Source organism: Oncorhynchus gorbuscha, linkage group LG08 (assembly GCF_021184085.1).
Source record: "Oncorhynchus gorbuscha isolate QuinsamMale2020 ecotype Even-year linkage group LG08, OgorEven_v1.0, whole genome shotgun sequence".
NCBI classification, from domain to species: domain Eukaryota; kingdom Metazoa; phylum Chordata; class Actinopteri; order Salmoniformes; family Salmonidae; genus Oncorhynchus; species Oncorhynchus gorbuscha.
In genome coordinates this window covers 26,232,391-26,246,805 of record NC_060180.1, presented here as the reverse complement: position 1 = coordinate 26,246,805, position 14,415 = coordinate 26,232,391, and the positions used below count along the sequence as shown (strand labels likewise).

The 14,415-nt window shown below is 41.8% G+C and overlaps 1 protein-coding gene across 5 annotated transcripts in view; it reads right to left on the bottom strand.

Annotated features, from left to right (window-relative positions):
* The window catches only part of LOC124041407 (B-cell linker protein-like), a 32,117-nt gene extending 22,669 nt beyond the window's left edge, over nt 1-9,448 (bottom strand). For 2 of the 5 annotated variants that reach the window (XM_046358946.1, XM_046358944.1), the window contains exon 1: nt 3,920-4,184. Coding sequence is in view for 4 of the 5 variants with exons in the window: in XM_046358944.1 (XP_046214900.1) it covers nt 3,920-3,936 (17 nt within the window). In the remaining variant the exon portion in view is untranslated. Of the gene's footprint in view, nt 1-3,919; nt 4,185-4,472; nt 4,520-7,759; nt 7,814-8,152; nt 8,280-9,050; nt 9,114-9,305 lie in introns of those variants that run through there. The other 3 variants (XM_046358939.1, XM_046358943.1, XM_046358941.1) reach the window with 3 other exon arrangements.
* Nucleotides 9,449-14,415: the final 4,967 nt, after the last annotated feature.

Genomic DNA, 14,415 nt, shown 5'->3' with positions numbered 1-14,415 from the left:
CTCTCTGTCATGCAATCTCTCTGTTGAGCTCTTGTTTGGTTTATGTCAACATGTCACTTTGTCACCACATGTGAGTATTGTTATGGTGTGTGACTGTTTGTTTTTTTGGTGGGAAAAGGGGGTACCAAGAAAAGTCGCCCATGGGCGTACACTACCCGTAGGTAAACTTTGTCTAAATACACTAGTTAGAATTGGGCGGACCACTCACTGTATTTTTGGTTAATTAGCTGTATTGAAGTAGGCTAGTATAGTTTAGGAGTGTTTTTGGATATTTGTTTCCTTCCTTGGGTCCAGCTCAGCCCCTTTTCCCACCCCCCGTTTACTGTGTGTTTAGAAATAAACCCTGATTGTTTAATGGTAACAGTTAATTGTCTGTGGATTTTGTTCTCACTTACTTTGTCACTGTACTTTGCGTGAGTTATGTTACGGGTCTCGTTACCTAGACTGCCGGGCCAAAGGGACTTCGTAACAACATCAATTATGCACCGTGTGGCAAGCTCATATCACCCAGAGTCTCCGGGTGCGCTTGAACGATGGCAGACACTGAAGTCTATGTAAATATTGTTTGGATCTGAGAAAGATTGGGATGAGGGAGTTCCTCTAGTTTTGTTTGCTGCTTGTGAAACTGCAGGAGTCCCTAGGGTTCAGTCTGGCTGAAATAGTGTTTGGTCACACAGTGAGAGGACAGATGAAAGTTCTTAAAAAACAGTTTTTGTCCCAAGAGTTGTGTACAGGAGATGAGAATGTGTTGGACTATGTTTGTCGCTTTCATGAGCGCCTACACCAAGCCTGTGCTCTGCAAAGGAAGCTCTGTTCCTCACAGGAGTATGAAAAGACACTATGATAAAGAGGCTGTTTCTCATCCACTACAGCCAGGTGACCAAGTACTGGTGTTATTGCCTGTTCCAGGATCTTCACTGTCAGTTCGTTTCTCTGGTTCTTATTTCATTGAAAGAAATTAAGTGAAACTGATTATGTGCTTCAAACTCCTGATAGAAAACTCCAATCTTGTGTGTGTGTGTGTGCCACGTTAACATGTTGAAGGCATACCACACCCGACCCATCACCCAGTTAGATAGTTCAAAAACAGCGGAAGGTACTGCTGTCTCTTCTGCTTCTACTGCTATGATAGAGGACTGTCATATTGTTGATGGAGATGGCTTGGCGTTGCGCAATACTCAGCAGCAGTGCATTAGATTGCCCAACTCCGAAATGCTGCTGTCTCTCCCATCAGGTCTGGTTCATTTAACGGATGGACAGGCCAATATTGTGAGGCTGCTACAGTTTTCCATGTCTCTTTTAACACAAATGTGTTGGAACATGACATTAATGTTAGAAATGCTGCCCCTATCAAGCAACACCCATATCGTATCAATGCTTCCAAGAGGAAGATAATGAGGGATGAAGTGAGATATTTGTTGGAGAATGACCTGGCTACACCAAGTTCAAGCCCTTGGAGTTCTCCTTCGCATTCTGGTTCCTAAACCTGATGGTACGTCCAGGTTATGTACGGATTATCGAAAGGTAAATTCTGTCACAATGCCAGATTCGTTTCCATTACCCAGACTGGACGACTGTATTGACATTTGATGCTGCCTCTTATGTAACTAAGTTGGATTTCTTTAAAAGGTTAACCTCACGTGCTTCTGAGATTTCTGCCTTTGTAAGCCCAGACAACTTCCTACAGTACTCAGTCATGGCTTTTGGGATGCGCAATTCACCAGCCACTTTCCAACGACTGGTTAACTGGTTTAGGGATGGTTGGCTACTACCATAGTTTCTGTAAAAATTTCTCTGCTGTAGTTGCTCCATTGACCAATTTTTTTTGTTGCTCAGTCCGGCTAGATCATTTGTGTGGTCCCCTGATTGTAAGAGAGCTTTTGAATCTGCTAAAGCACTCTTATGTAATACCCCCTGTACTTGCTGCTCTGGATTTTGAACAACCGTTTATACTTGAGTTAGATGCTAGTGCCAGAGGTGCTGGTGCTGTTCTACTGCAGCAGGACAAGAGTGGAGTGGATCATCCTGTTTTTCTCATAAGTTTAACAAATGTCAGACAAATTATGCAACTATTGAACAAGAAGCTCTTGTTTTGTTATCTCTACAACACTTAAGTTTATATTGGTTCCATTGCCCTACCATTGATTGTGTATATACTGCTGGATGTACAACCAGAACCCGTGCCTAAAGCATTGGGCCCTTATTTGTTTTTTTAAATATTTTTTTTACATTTTTCATGGTATTCATCGCTACAACTCCCGTACGGGCTCGGGAGAGACGATGGTTGAGAGTCATGCATCCTCCGATACACAACCCAACCAAGCTGCACTGCTTCTTAACACAGCACGCATCCAACCCGGAAGCCAGCCGCACCAATGTGTCGGAGGAAACACCGTGCACCTGGCGACCTTGGTTAGCATGCACTGCGCTCAGCCCACCATAGGAGTCGCTGGTGCGCGAAGAGACAAGGATATCCCTACCGGCCAAGCCCTCCCTAATGACGCTAGGCCAATTGTGCGTTGCAATTGTGCGTATACTCACCACCTGTGAGTATTGTTATGGTGTGTGACTGTTTGTTGGTGGGAAAAGGGGTACCAAGAAAAGTTGCGTACACCCACTGTATTTTTGGTTAGTTAGCTGTATTGAAGTAGGCTAGTCTAGTTTAGGGGTGTTTTGGGATATTTGTTTCTTTCCTTGGGTCCAGCTCAGCCCCCCCCCCCCCCCTAGACTGCTGGGCCAAAGGGACTTCGTAACACCCCCCTGAAATGTAATCAAACCACCGCGGGCAGGATTGGTCTGATTTAGAGGCTGGTGTGGGAGGGAGTTTGGAATTTGTAAGGGCTGGCTTACAACTTACTTTTTGAAAGATGCAATAGTAGAATGCACGAGGTGTGATTTTGAAATTGGGTCGTGCATCATCAGTTTTCCTCTTCATGTCAGTCATTGCATACCTTAGAGCTATTTTTATTAGCCAGGTTTTTTTGCCCGTATATTTTGTCATGTCTGAGTCACTCAAATATTACATGGAGAAACATTAGACATGACAAAGGTTAACTAAAATGGCAATGTATAGAATTGCAAGAGTTGCCCAATGCAGGACAAGGGGGCTTGTGTGAAGTACCAAGAGGGCCCGCAGAATTATCTTATCTGTGCGTCTAGGTTTATTATCAGAGGGAGTGAATATGATGCCTTTTCTGTGTCCTTGGGACTGACACAACAACATTCCCACCACACAACTTGGCAGTTTATAAAGGGAAATATCGCCCCCTGCTGTGAACAGCCTCTGATCAGCCAGCAAAGTAAACAGAAGGTAGCCTTCACTGACATGAGTTTAGAATTATCTGAGGAACTGTGGTGAAACAACTGCAATTTCTCAATAGACGGAAACACCCAATGGTTGCTAAAAACTGAGTGAACATTCTCCGAAGCCACTATTCGAAAGTTGTAATAAATTGCCTGAATATTTTACTGTGCAATGCTCAGGCTGTTGGGTATTAGGGAATATTTTCAATAAGGGTTCTAGTCAGGGTTCCAGCATTGTTATTATGCCTAATTTGCAGTGGAACATATGTGTGATTAAACTTTCAAATTACATGGGTTGGATTTAATTTATTTTGAGCAACAAAATGCACAATATGAACCCAGAGTACATCACTACAGTGATGCACTGTAGGCTACTGTATCAAAGTAAAATGGCGCACGTTCCTATTTTCAGGGGTGTGAATTGTTAGACTGTTCTGTTTCTATTTGTGGGGTATTGTGTCCTGTCAACTTGCAAGGCAACACATGTGATAACATGAACGGTGAACCTGTTCGGGACCTATTTGACCCACTAGCCTCAAGCCTACCCATATGAGCAGAAATTAGTCATAGGCTATAGTACACTAGTGTTACTCATAAGAAAGTGCGGTTTACATACCTTGTCAGTTGACTCATGTCGCTTATTCAGTAGAGTAGCTATATCTGGAACTCTGGTTAGTTTGCCAGGAAGTGTATTGACAATAGTAATTACAGTGTTTTAACACTAGCAGACCTGATAAGAAGGGGAGCCCATTTTACATTTCCCCTAAAGCTCTGGCTCCCTAATAGTCAACATGTTTCTTCATCAGATGTCAAACAAAACCAAACAGTGGAAACACTGAAACAAGGCAAGGAAATCATGAGCACGTGTGAGGCTCAATTCTGGAATTGCTTATGCAACTTCCTATTTGCAAAAGTTTATGATTAACTACATGAAAACGGGAACTCATAAGGAAAGAGTTCACAAATCTATCAGCCTACTAAAATAGACTGAACATTTCCCCCTCGGAGGGCGCACCTCCACATCCACACCCACACCTGCTTTGCAGTGCTCTCTTGGTACTCACCTCAAAGGCCTCAGCTATCTGCTGTGTTCACATGAGGGAAGAACACAAGAGGAGGACAGAGAGAGTGTGAGGGAAGAGAGAACAGAGAAATAGAGGGTTACTCACGGCTGGTGGATGAGGCTGAACCTGCTCATATCACTGTCAGACAGATTCTGTTAAAGTAAAAGAAGCAGAAAAATACAAGAGAATTATACGTTTAAAAAAAAAAAAATCTGTGTGTACTGTAACTGAATGGTTCTTATGTTGGGTTTTGCAAAATAACATTACAATATGTAATTCAGTTTTACACAACATGTTGCGCCGGTTATGAAATGTATCACTTCGTAGCTTACACAAGATGGCAGCATGACGCTAAAACAGCCAAAAGCCTTTGATGCTGCATGCCTGCTTTTTAATAGGAAAATGATTGTTACTTTATGGCACTACTTGTGTATCCTTGATCTGGTGCAGATTACACTCAATCTTATGTTGTCCCTAATTTGTTTACCAAAATATGTCATTCCAGTGCCCTGTGACATTACCTTTGAAAAAATGACAATGATGTCTCAATGTCTACTCACATCCCTCAATAAATTGGATTTTCATGGTTCTCTTTGAAGGGAAGCAGTTGCCCTGAATTCCAGAGTAAAATTACACAAAAATATAAAATGTGCTCTAAATCATGCTAAATTATGTATTTCTCTCTTCATTCATAATTGATTGCTTCAGGGTCCTCCTTTGGTCTCACTTGCTCTCCTTTCTTGTTATCCCTGGCTTGTATTAGGTTGAATTGATTTTCAGCATAATGAACTTTAGTACGCAGATTCATGATTGAATCATCTGTAAATCAGTCAGATTCCTTAATATGAGAGGCATCACCTTCCTCACAGAGAAACCGACCCCCACACACATGAAGGTGCACACTTGATCATTTCACTCACTTATAGGAGGAAAAGCGTCTCCACCTAAATTCAGGCTTAACTTTTTGACACTGAATAAAATATCAAATATTTCGCCTGAGTGCCTTTGCATATGCTGCTCCCCAGATTGAATTATTTATGGCAAGTTTCTCCCGGTGTTTGAATGAAACACAATAGGCCCTATGCCCTGAAACCACTCCTGCATATTGAAGACCAGCAGTCCCCGCTACAGAAGACACTAGAGCTTCTGCACTCCGCAGGACCTCAAAGCTCCTATTCTAACTAGGTTTTGAAGACTTGTTTGAAATCTAAATCAGCTCGAGGAAAGCGAGAGCTTTGGAATCACAATCTGACCCAGCCTGCCCTCCACCGAAAATCAACATAGCAACGCAACGTTTTTCATTTAGCACTCTGCCAAGGAAATACGGGAGGATCTCAGACCTCAATGATAGTGTTGTTAACTCCCTCTGTTACAAGACACTTGCCTTCTCTCCAACCACATCTCCCATGCCTCACATACTAAAATACCCCTCTGCTGAGTGAAGTAAGGCACTCCACATCATCACCATATAAAGTGCATGGAGGAATGTTGAACCGCTAAAGCTTCAAACACCATCCAGGACTTGCTACTACCCACACATGATGTGGAAAGACGGACCCTCTGCCGTCCTGCCCTCGGTTGTGCCTGTGGAGATATGATAATAATAAGTCATATGGGAAACATGAGAGAAAAGAGCGGCTCACTTTCTGAGAGCTGCATGCACAGCCAACCATAATATGTCAATATGTCATATTATGTTTAAGGCTATAAATACCACATGAATATGCAAATCCATCTAAAAAGCACCCGCAGCACCTACACAGGCTGACATACAGAGGTCATGCAGCACGGCAAGAGCAGGTCCTCTCTGCCCTTCTATGCAAAAACAAAAAGTGCTGTATTTGTACTGATATTGGAACCCTTATTGGTGCTCTATAGAACGTTTTTTACTGGTTCTTTAAAGAACCTTAGGAAAATGTTTTCCATAGCACCATAAAGGCTCCATTTAGAACCCTATGAGCATGGTTCATTATATAACCTTAAACAATGGTTTCTTTTTTGCACCAAAAAGGGAAAAGCTGTCAATATGAGCCAAAGAATCCTTATTTGGAACTATATAGAACCATTTTTTACTTAAGTTGCTACACACTTTTAAGTGTGTACGCTAGCAACATGGACACGAGTCTTTCTATAAATAATGGGGCCAATGTGTGACATTGGGATAAACATTTCAAAACTGTTTGAAACAAAAATATATTTTTTAATGCAGTTCCACATGTGTACTTTTGAGGAATAAAGGTGAATAAATGCATATTGGCTCATAACTCCACCTATACAACAACAGGCTGAGGACTATACATCCTTTAAGCAGGGTTTATACAGACATTGGCAAGTCAAATTCAAGGACTTTCAGGGAATCTTTCATGCGCTTAATTGTAGTTTTCAAGGACCTCAATGTTATACAATTGTTTGTATAATTTATAGAATTGAAACGTACAGGGCCTAATATAGAACGCCCCTCCGCTCCCACAAAACATCATGCAAAAAGTACAAAAGAAAAAGTAGGCCATTACCACTTTAAAAATAATTCAATTATTATCACATTCTAAAATATGTGAGAATAATGTGGACATTGCCTGACTAAATAGATTGGATACATGCAGACAACACATAATAAACCCATGAATAGCAGTAGCCTTAATCTCACCATTGCTGTTTTACAATGAGAAAGTTAACAAGTATGACTTAAAAAAAATATATTAAAAAAATATTTTTTTCACAACATTTGGGCACTGGGCCTTTGCTAGGCATGTATCAGTAGATTGAAAAATGTTTTCAGCATTGCTTTTTCAATCTTATTTATTCTTTTGAGTGCATGCGCCCGACCGCCCAACTGCCGCCACCTGATGCTTCTCTTGGTCACTGCCGGGATATGCACTGTTTACAATAACAGGGTCAAGCATTGTCACGATAGCAGTAGAGAATCATCTTGAACACGATCTAGTTCCAAAGCTAGTTTAGGGTTTTTAAGTCTGTAACTGAATGGGAGAACGGATACTAGGGCAGTGACTGGGAATAATGTGTCCGTCTCATTTTGAGTTTAATCCTCAAAGCTCCAGAGCTTGAATATGGCAAGTTGGCATTGCAGAGAGTGCTGCAAACTATGAAGCTTGGGGTTACACGAGTCTTAGCTGAACCCAGGTGTTCTGACTAGATCAATAAATGCCAGATCAATCAATACATGTAGGTCTATGTTTTAGATCTGGTCTGGTAACCCACACATCAAAAGCGAATCCTTTGAAACATTAATGACTTTGATTGATTCACCTTGAAATCCCCATTGACCTTATTTGGGGGAGTTAAAACTAGCTTGGAGGCATAGACGGACAACTTGAAAGTTAATGTTCAGTTTATCAAAATCGCTCCTACATAGTACTGCTGTGGTATCCTACCTCCAAATGAAAGCTGTGCAGGGTCACTGAGTAATGCATAGAAAACTAGATACAGTCGCAAAGCTCACATAAATAAAACCCGTTGACGACAAGAACTCCCTAGTCATTGCCGTGGTGAATGACTTTGCAGCATGTTACCTAGATCAGGCCCACCACCTAGACTAGCGTCTCACCCAGAATGCAGAACACGTGAATAAACCGTTCACACCTTCGAAAAAAGGGTAAATCCCTCACTAACCGTGATTATAGGCTACACCTTAACGGTACCGCACACTTTACATTACAATAGCCAATACTTAACTTGTGGATGAAAACCAAAGGCATCGTTTGTATAAACATTAGCGTTGCTCATATCAAATGAAAACACAGGGGAAACCAAATAAAGAGGCCTACCTAGAAGCTTGTTCAACAGCGGTGGTGAGTAGGCCTAGTGGGTGATACCAAACAAAAGACCAAATGGTAAATATTTAGCTCTAGCTAATTGATAATGGTAACCAGACTCTGGCGTTGGTGTTCACTCAATGTAGGGACTAGCGATAGCAAGTAGCAAGAAATGTTTGTACAAAACAATTGTCTGTTAATGTGGGGAGAAATGGAGGGAAATGTCCCACAGTGTTACTACTTCCTGTAGCGCTGTGGTATTCTCAAAGTGGAAGTTGATTTGATGCCTCACTATTTATGTCATTCTGGGAAGTAAAGGTGGCGATTTAAAATAGAATAAAATGTTGTTTTTTTTAAATTGGTCACTTCCTGTAAACTTTCACCAGACTGTCAACTTGACTGTTGCTTTACCCTGTCTCATACGCTCAGCATACTGCTGGAAAATCCATTATGTCCATTATGCATTTCGAAAGGATTGGAAGTTTTTGACTTGCAAATCTCATGTTTACCAACGATGTTGCAAACCTGTCCAGATTTTGTCTCCCCTAAATGAACAATACCAGTTAATTAAGGATTTAGGATTTAGTGAGAATGGATAAATAATGTCCACTAATTTCAGCAACCTATGGCTGAAATTAGCATTAGGACATTTTAATTATTGCACTCCTTTCAAGGCCATAATTGCTGTAGGAATTTGAAGGGAATTTAGAGTCCAAGTCTATTGTCTACTCTTACATCATTAGGACACCACACTGAATTTGGCCAAAAGCAAAAAGTTATTATGTACCTGTTGATATCGAATCATGTGGGTTTGCTGTGGTTTGGTGATAAAATGTTGAGGTAGTATTGGAAGTAGTATTCAGGTAGTATTGAGATGTCAAGGGAGAGAATGTATAACAAAATGACGTACCATAAACCTCTGTCCGTTAATCCTCATTCTTTCAACAGTTGCAGCACATTCTCGCATTTGATTCTGAAAAGCAGTATGACATACATCCTAATGATCAAAGCATCATTTGCTGTGGTTTGGTGAATACTTTCAGTTGCTTACAATAATGTAGTTGTTCTTTGCTCATTGGTGTAACTAGCAGTACCTTCCCAAAATAAACACACACACACACCGTTCCTTGGAGACGCCAAGGAAAGAATTTCTCCTCCCACTCACCTGGCGCAGTAAGCTGGCCACCTGAGCTGAACTCCAGTCCTTGCACTGCTCCCTGGTCGGCAAGTTCATCACTGTCAAAACCGAAGGGAGCTCTGAAGTCCAGGCTCTGATAGAAAGTGATGGACTGACCTCTCTCTCACACCATGACTCCACTACAGCACTCAAGTCCCACATCAGGAAGTGGACAAGGGGGAGGAGGGGAGGTCATCTCTCACCGGGGCAGGCCATTCTCTCTCTCACTCTCTATCTCTCCCTCTTTCTCTCTCTCGTGCTCTTAAAAAAAGTTATATTTCTGAAACAAATGTCCCTTAATATGCAGGGAGAAAATGGGAAATAAAAACTTCCTCAAAGTCAAAGTGAGATATTACATTTGAAAGGGGACTTTCATTGACTACATGACACTATTGCATAACAACGTTCTCCTTTTTTTTACGGATGAGGCTGACCTCATTAATATTTAGTCAACCTGTATGTGTCTAAAACTGTCATGTTTCACTTCAACAGAAACTTGATAACGACAGCCCACTGACACCACAGCCCTTGTTATCAAAAGCCAAAAGCGCTCTCCAATCTCCATTACATTTGACAACAACAACCTTGCCGTTTTTTGCTGAACAATCAGTCATTTTTAATACAGCTGGGGGGAAAAACGAATACATTTCTTTTAGTGAGACAATTATGTAGGGAGGAGGAGGAGGAGGAGGAGGGGGGGCTTATTGTTGTAACATCTCCAATATATAATACACATAAAAATGAAATGAAATAATTGATTCAGGTCATATAATTGAATTCACCAGCATCTTCATTGTGAGTCAGATGAGAACGGAGAGTAATCGTTGAAATCTGATAGGAGCTGGTTGCGAACTGTGAGTGTGCCCGGTGGAGTCTTTGCCTGTGTATGTGTGTTTCATCAGATCACACCGTTGGACCTGGGCCAGCACGGCACACAGCTGAGTGATCAGGAGGGAAGCGTGCGGACAATTAGACAAAGCCTGGCCTGTGACACTACTTGACCCTCAAGCATCAGGCTAATGAGAGTTGTAATGTGGCTGAATACATTCCGCCAGGCATACAGGCTGTTGGCCCCATCGGTGGGTTCACTCTGATCAAGGCATGCTTGCTTAAGGGAAACGTTAGACACTGCTGGTTCACCACATGCCTTGACATCCGCTGGTGTGTTTCATGTATTTTGAGCTCTTTACAGTCAGATATTATTATGTGATAATCAGTGGTGTAAAGTACTGAATTAAAAAATTCTTGAAAGTACTACTTAAGTTGTTTACTTGGGTATCTGTACTTTACTTTACTATTTACATTTATTATCACTTATACATTTTCCCGTACAGCCCAAAGTACTCCTTACATTTTGAATGCTTAGCAGAACAGAACAATTGTGAAATTCACGAATTTATCAAGTGGTCATCCCTACTGCCTATGTTCTGGCGGACTCACTAAACACATGCATCTTTTGTAAACAATGTCTGAGTGTTGGAGTGTGCCCCTGGCTATCCGTACATTTTAAAATCAAGAACAAGGTGCCGTCCACTTTGCTTAATATGAGGAATTTGAAATGATTTATACTTTGACTTCAACTTTTGATACTTAAGTATATTTGAGAAATTCAATTTACTTTTGATACTTAAGTATGTTTAAAACCAAATACTTTTAGACATTTACTCAAGTAGTATTTTTCTTTCACTTTTACTTGAGTAACTTTCTATTAAGGAATCTATACTTTTACTAAAAAATGACAATTGGGTACTTTTTCCAGTACTGATGGTAACAGATAACGTAATATATGCTATTTCACAAACACTATATATAAAAAGTATGTGGACACCCCTTCACGACCAGGAATACGACTTTCCTAAAGCAGATCCTCTGTTCGGTCCACCACCCAGGATGGATCTAATCCCAGTAGTAGACCTAAAACAACGAGGCCACAGAAGGGGCAGACAGAGAGGCCTTCTGGTCAGGCTCCATAGATGTGCACATCGCTCACCGCTCCCGAGTATACTACTCGCCAATGTCCAGTCTCTTGGGAAGAAGAAGGCCGGGGGTCTATGCTTTATAATTAACAACTCATGGTGTAATCACAACAATATACAGGAACTCAAGGCCTTCTGCTCACCCAACCTAGAATTTCTTACAATCAAATCCCGGTCATTTTATTGACGAGAATTCTTGTCAGTTATAGTCAAAGCTGTGTACATTCTCACTCAAAACACCAAGATGGCCCTCAAGAAACTTCACTGGACTCTATAAGACAAACTATATATTCGGAGGCTGCATTTATTGTAGCTGGGGATTTGAACAAATCAAATCTGAGAAAAAGGCTACCTAAATTCTATCAGCATATTGATTGCACGACACGCAGGGCTAATACCTCGACCACTGCTACGCTAACTTCCGCAATGCATACAAAGCCCTCCCTCTGGCAAATCTGACCATGACGCCATCTTGCTCGTTCCGTCTTATAGGCAGAAACTCAAACAGGATGTACCAGTGACGAGAACCATACAACGCTGGTCTGACCAATTGGAAGCCACGCTTCATGATTATTTTGATCACAAGGACTGGAACATTGACCTATACGCTGACTCGGTAAGTGTGTTTATAAAGAAGTGCATTGGAGATGTTGTACCCACTGTGACTATTAAAACCTACACTAACCAGAAACCGTGGATGGATGGCGGCATTCACGCAAAACTGAAAGCGCGATCCACCGCATTTAACCATGGAAAGAGGTCTGGAAATATGGCTGAATATAAACAGTGTAGTTATTCCCTCCCCAAGGCAGTCGAACAAGCGAAATGCCGGTACAGGAACAAGGTGGAGTCGCAATTCAACGGCTCAGACATGACATCACGGACTACTAAAACAAAAACAGCCATATCACTGACCCCGACGTCACGCTGAACACCTTCTTTGCCAGCTTTGAGGATAATATAGTGCAACTGTCGCAGCTCGCAAACAAAGTCTGCGCCCCCCTCCCTCCTTCTCCAAGGCCGACGGCAGTAAAACATTTTAACTCGTTAACCCTCGTAGGCTGCTGGCCCAGACGGCATCTTTAGCCGCGTCCTCAGAGCATGCGCAGACCAGCTGCCTGGTGTGTTTAGAGACATATTTAATCACTCCCTATCCCAGTCTGTTGTCCCCACATGCTTCAAGATGGCCACCATTGTTCCTGTACCCAAGAAGGCAAAGATAACTGAACTAAATGACTATTGCCCCGTAGCACTCACTTATGTCATCATTAAGTGCTTTGACAGGGTAGTCAAGGATCATATCACCGCCACCTTACAAGCCACTCTAGAACCACTTCAGTTTGCATACCGCCCCAACAGGTCCACATTTGACACAATCACCATCACACTGGACATGTCATCAGCACAAGAACTGTTCATCGGGAGCTTCATGAAATGTGTTTTCATGTATGAGCAGCCTCACACAAGCCTAAGATCACCATACGCAATGCCAAGCGTCAGCTGGAGTGGTGTAAAGCTCGCCGCAATTGGATTCTGGAGCAGTGGAAACGTATTGTCTGGCGTGATGAGTAACGCTTCACTATCTGGCAGTCCGACAGACAAATCTGGTTTTGGCGCATACCATGAGAATGGTATCTGCCAGAATGCATAGTACCATCTGTAAAGTTTGGTGGAGGAGGAATAATGGTCTGTGGCTATTTTTCATGGGTCGGGCTAGACCCCTTAGTTCCCCTTTAGAAACGTTTACGCTACAGCATACAATGACGTTCTAGACAATTCTGTCCTTCCAACTTTGTGGAAACAGTTTGGGGAAGGCCCTTTCCTGTTTCAGCATGACACTGCCCACGTGCACAAAGCGAGGTCCATACAGAAGTAGTTTGTGGAGGTCGGTGTGGAAGAACTTGACAGGCCTGCACAGAGCCCTGACCTCAATCCCATCTAACACCTTTGGGATGAATTGGACTGAAAGCCAGGCCTAATCGCCAAACATCCGTGCCTGACCTCACTAATGCTCTTCTGGCTGAAAGTCCCTGCAGCAATGTCCCAACACCTAGTGGAAAGCCTTCCAAGAAGAGTGGAGGCTGCTTTAGCAACAAAGGGAGGACCAACTCCATATTAATTCTCATGATTTTGGAATGAGATCTTTGACTAGCAGGTGTCCACGTACTTTTGGCAATGTAGTGTATTTACAGTATTGCAAATCAGTAAAGTACGTATGTAACGCGTTACCGTGAACGTTTGAAATGAAAACGAAATTAAACATTGCCCCTAAAATAAACTCTGAAACTGTGTTTTTCCCTGTTTTTATCTCAATATCAAATCATTTATGGGTAACAATTAAATATCTTACCGTGATTGTTATCTGTTAATAAAATGGTCAAAAGGAAGAAAAAATTGGTTTCTTATGAAAGAGCAATTTCACAAGCAAGCGTTTTTCTAGGACTGTCTGGGAATAGTCTGAGTGGGGAGGGGAAAACTGAAAACTAGCTGTTCTTGTCAGAGAGGTGTGGAACTCTCTTTCTTATTAGTCTATTAACTAATTTACTGCCTGGTGATGTCGCAGACCAAAACTCCATCCCACCAAAACAGGCTGCAATTTCAGGCGGTCTTTTCAAACAGCACTTACACTAAAAGGGCATGATCATCATTTTCACAATTTCACAGTATTATTCCAACCTCACAGTTTGGAAACCACAGGAGGCTGCAGAGAGGACGGCTCATAATTCATAATAATGGCCGGAACGGAGCCAATGGAATGGCATCAAACACATGAAAACCATGTGTTTGATGTATTTGATACCATTCCACTCAGCCATTACCACGAGCCCATTCTCCCCAATTAAGGTGCCAATCAAATCAAATCAAATTTTATTTATCACAAACACGTGGTTAGCAGATGTTAACGCGAGTGTAGGAAAATGCTTGTGCTTCTAGTTCCGACAATGCAGTAATATCCAACGAGTAGAATGTATGCACACATGACTGTAAGTCGCTTTGGATAAAAGTGTCTGCTAAATGGCATATATTATTATTATTATTATTATTAATCTAACCTAACAATTTCACAACAACTACCTTGTACACACAAGTGTAAAGGAATTAATCAAGGCTTTTGAAGCAAG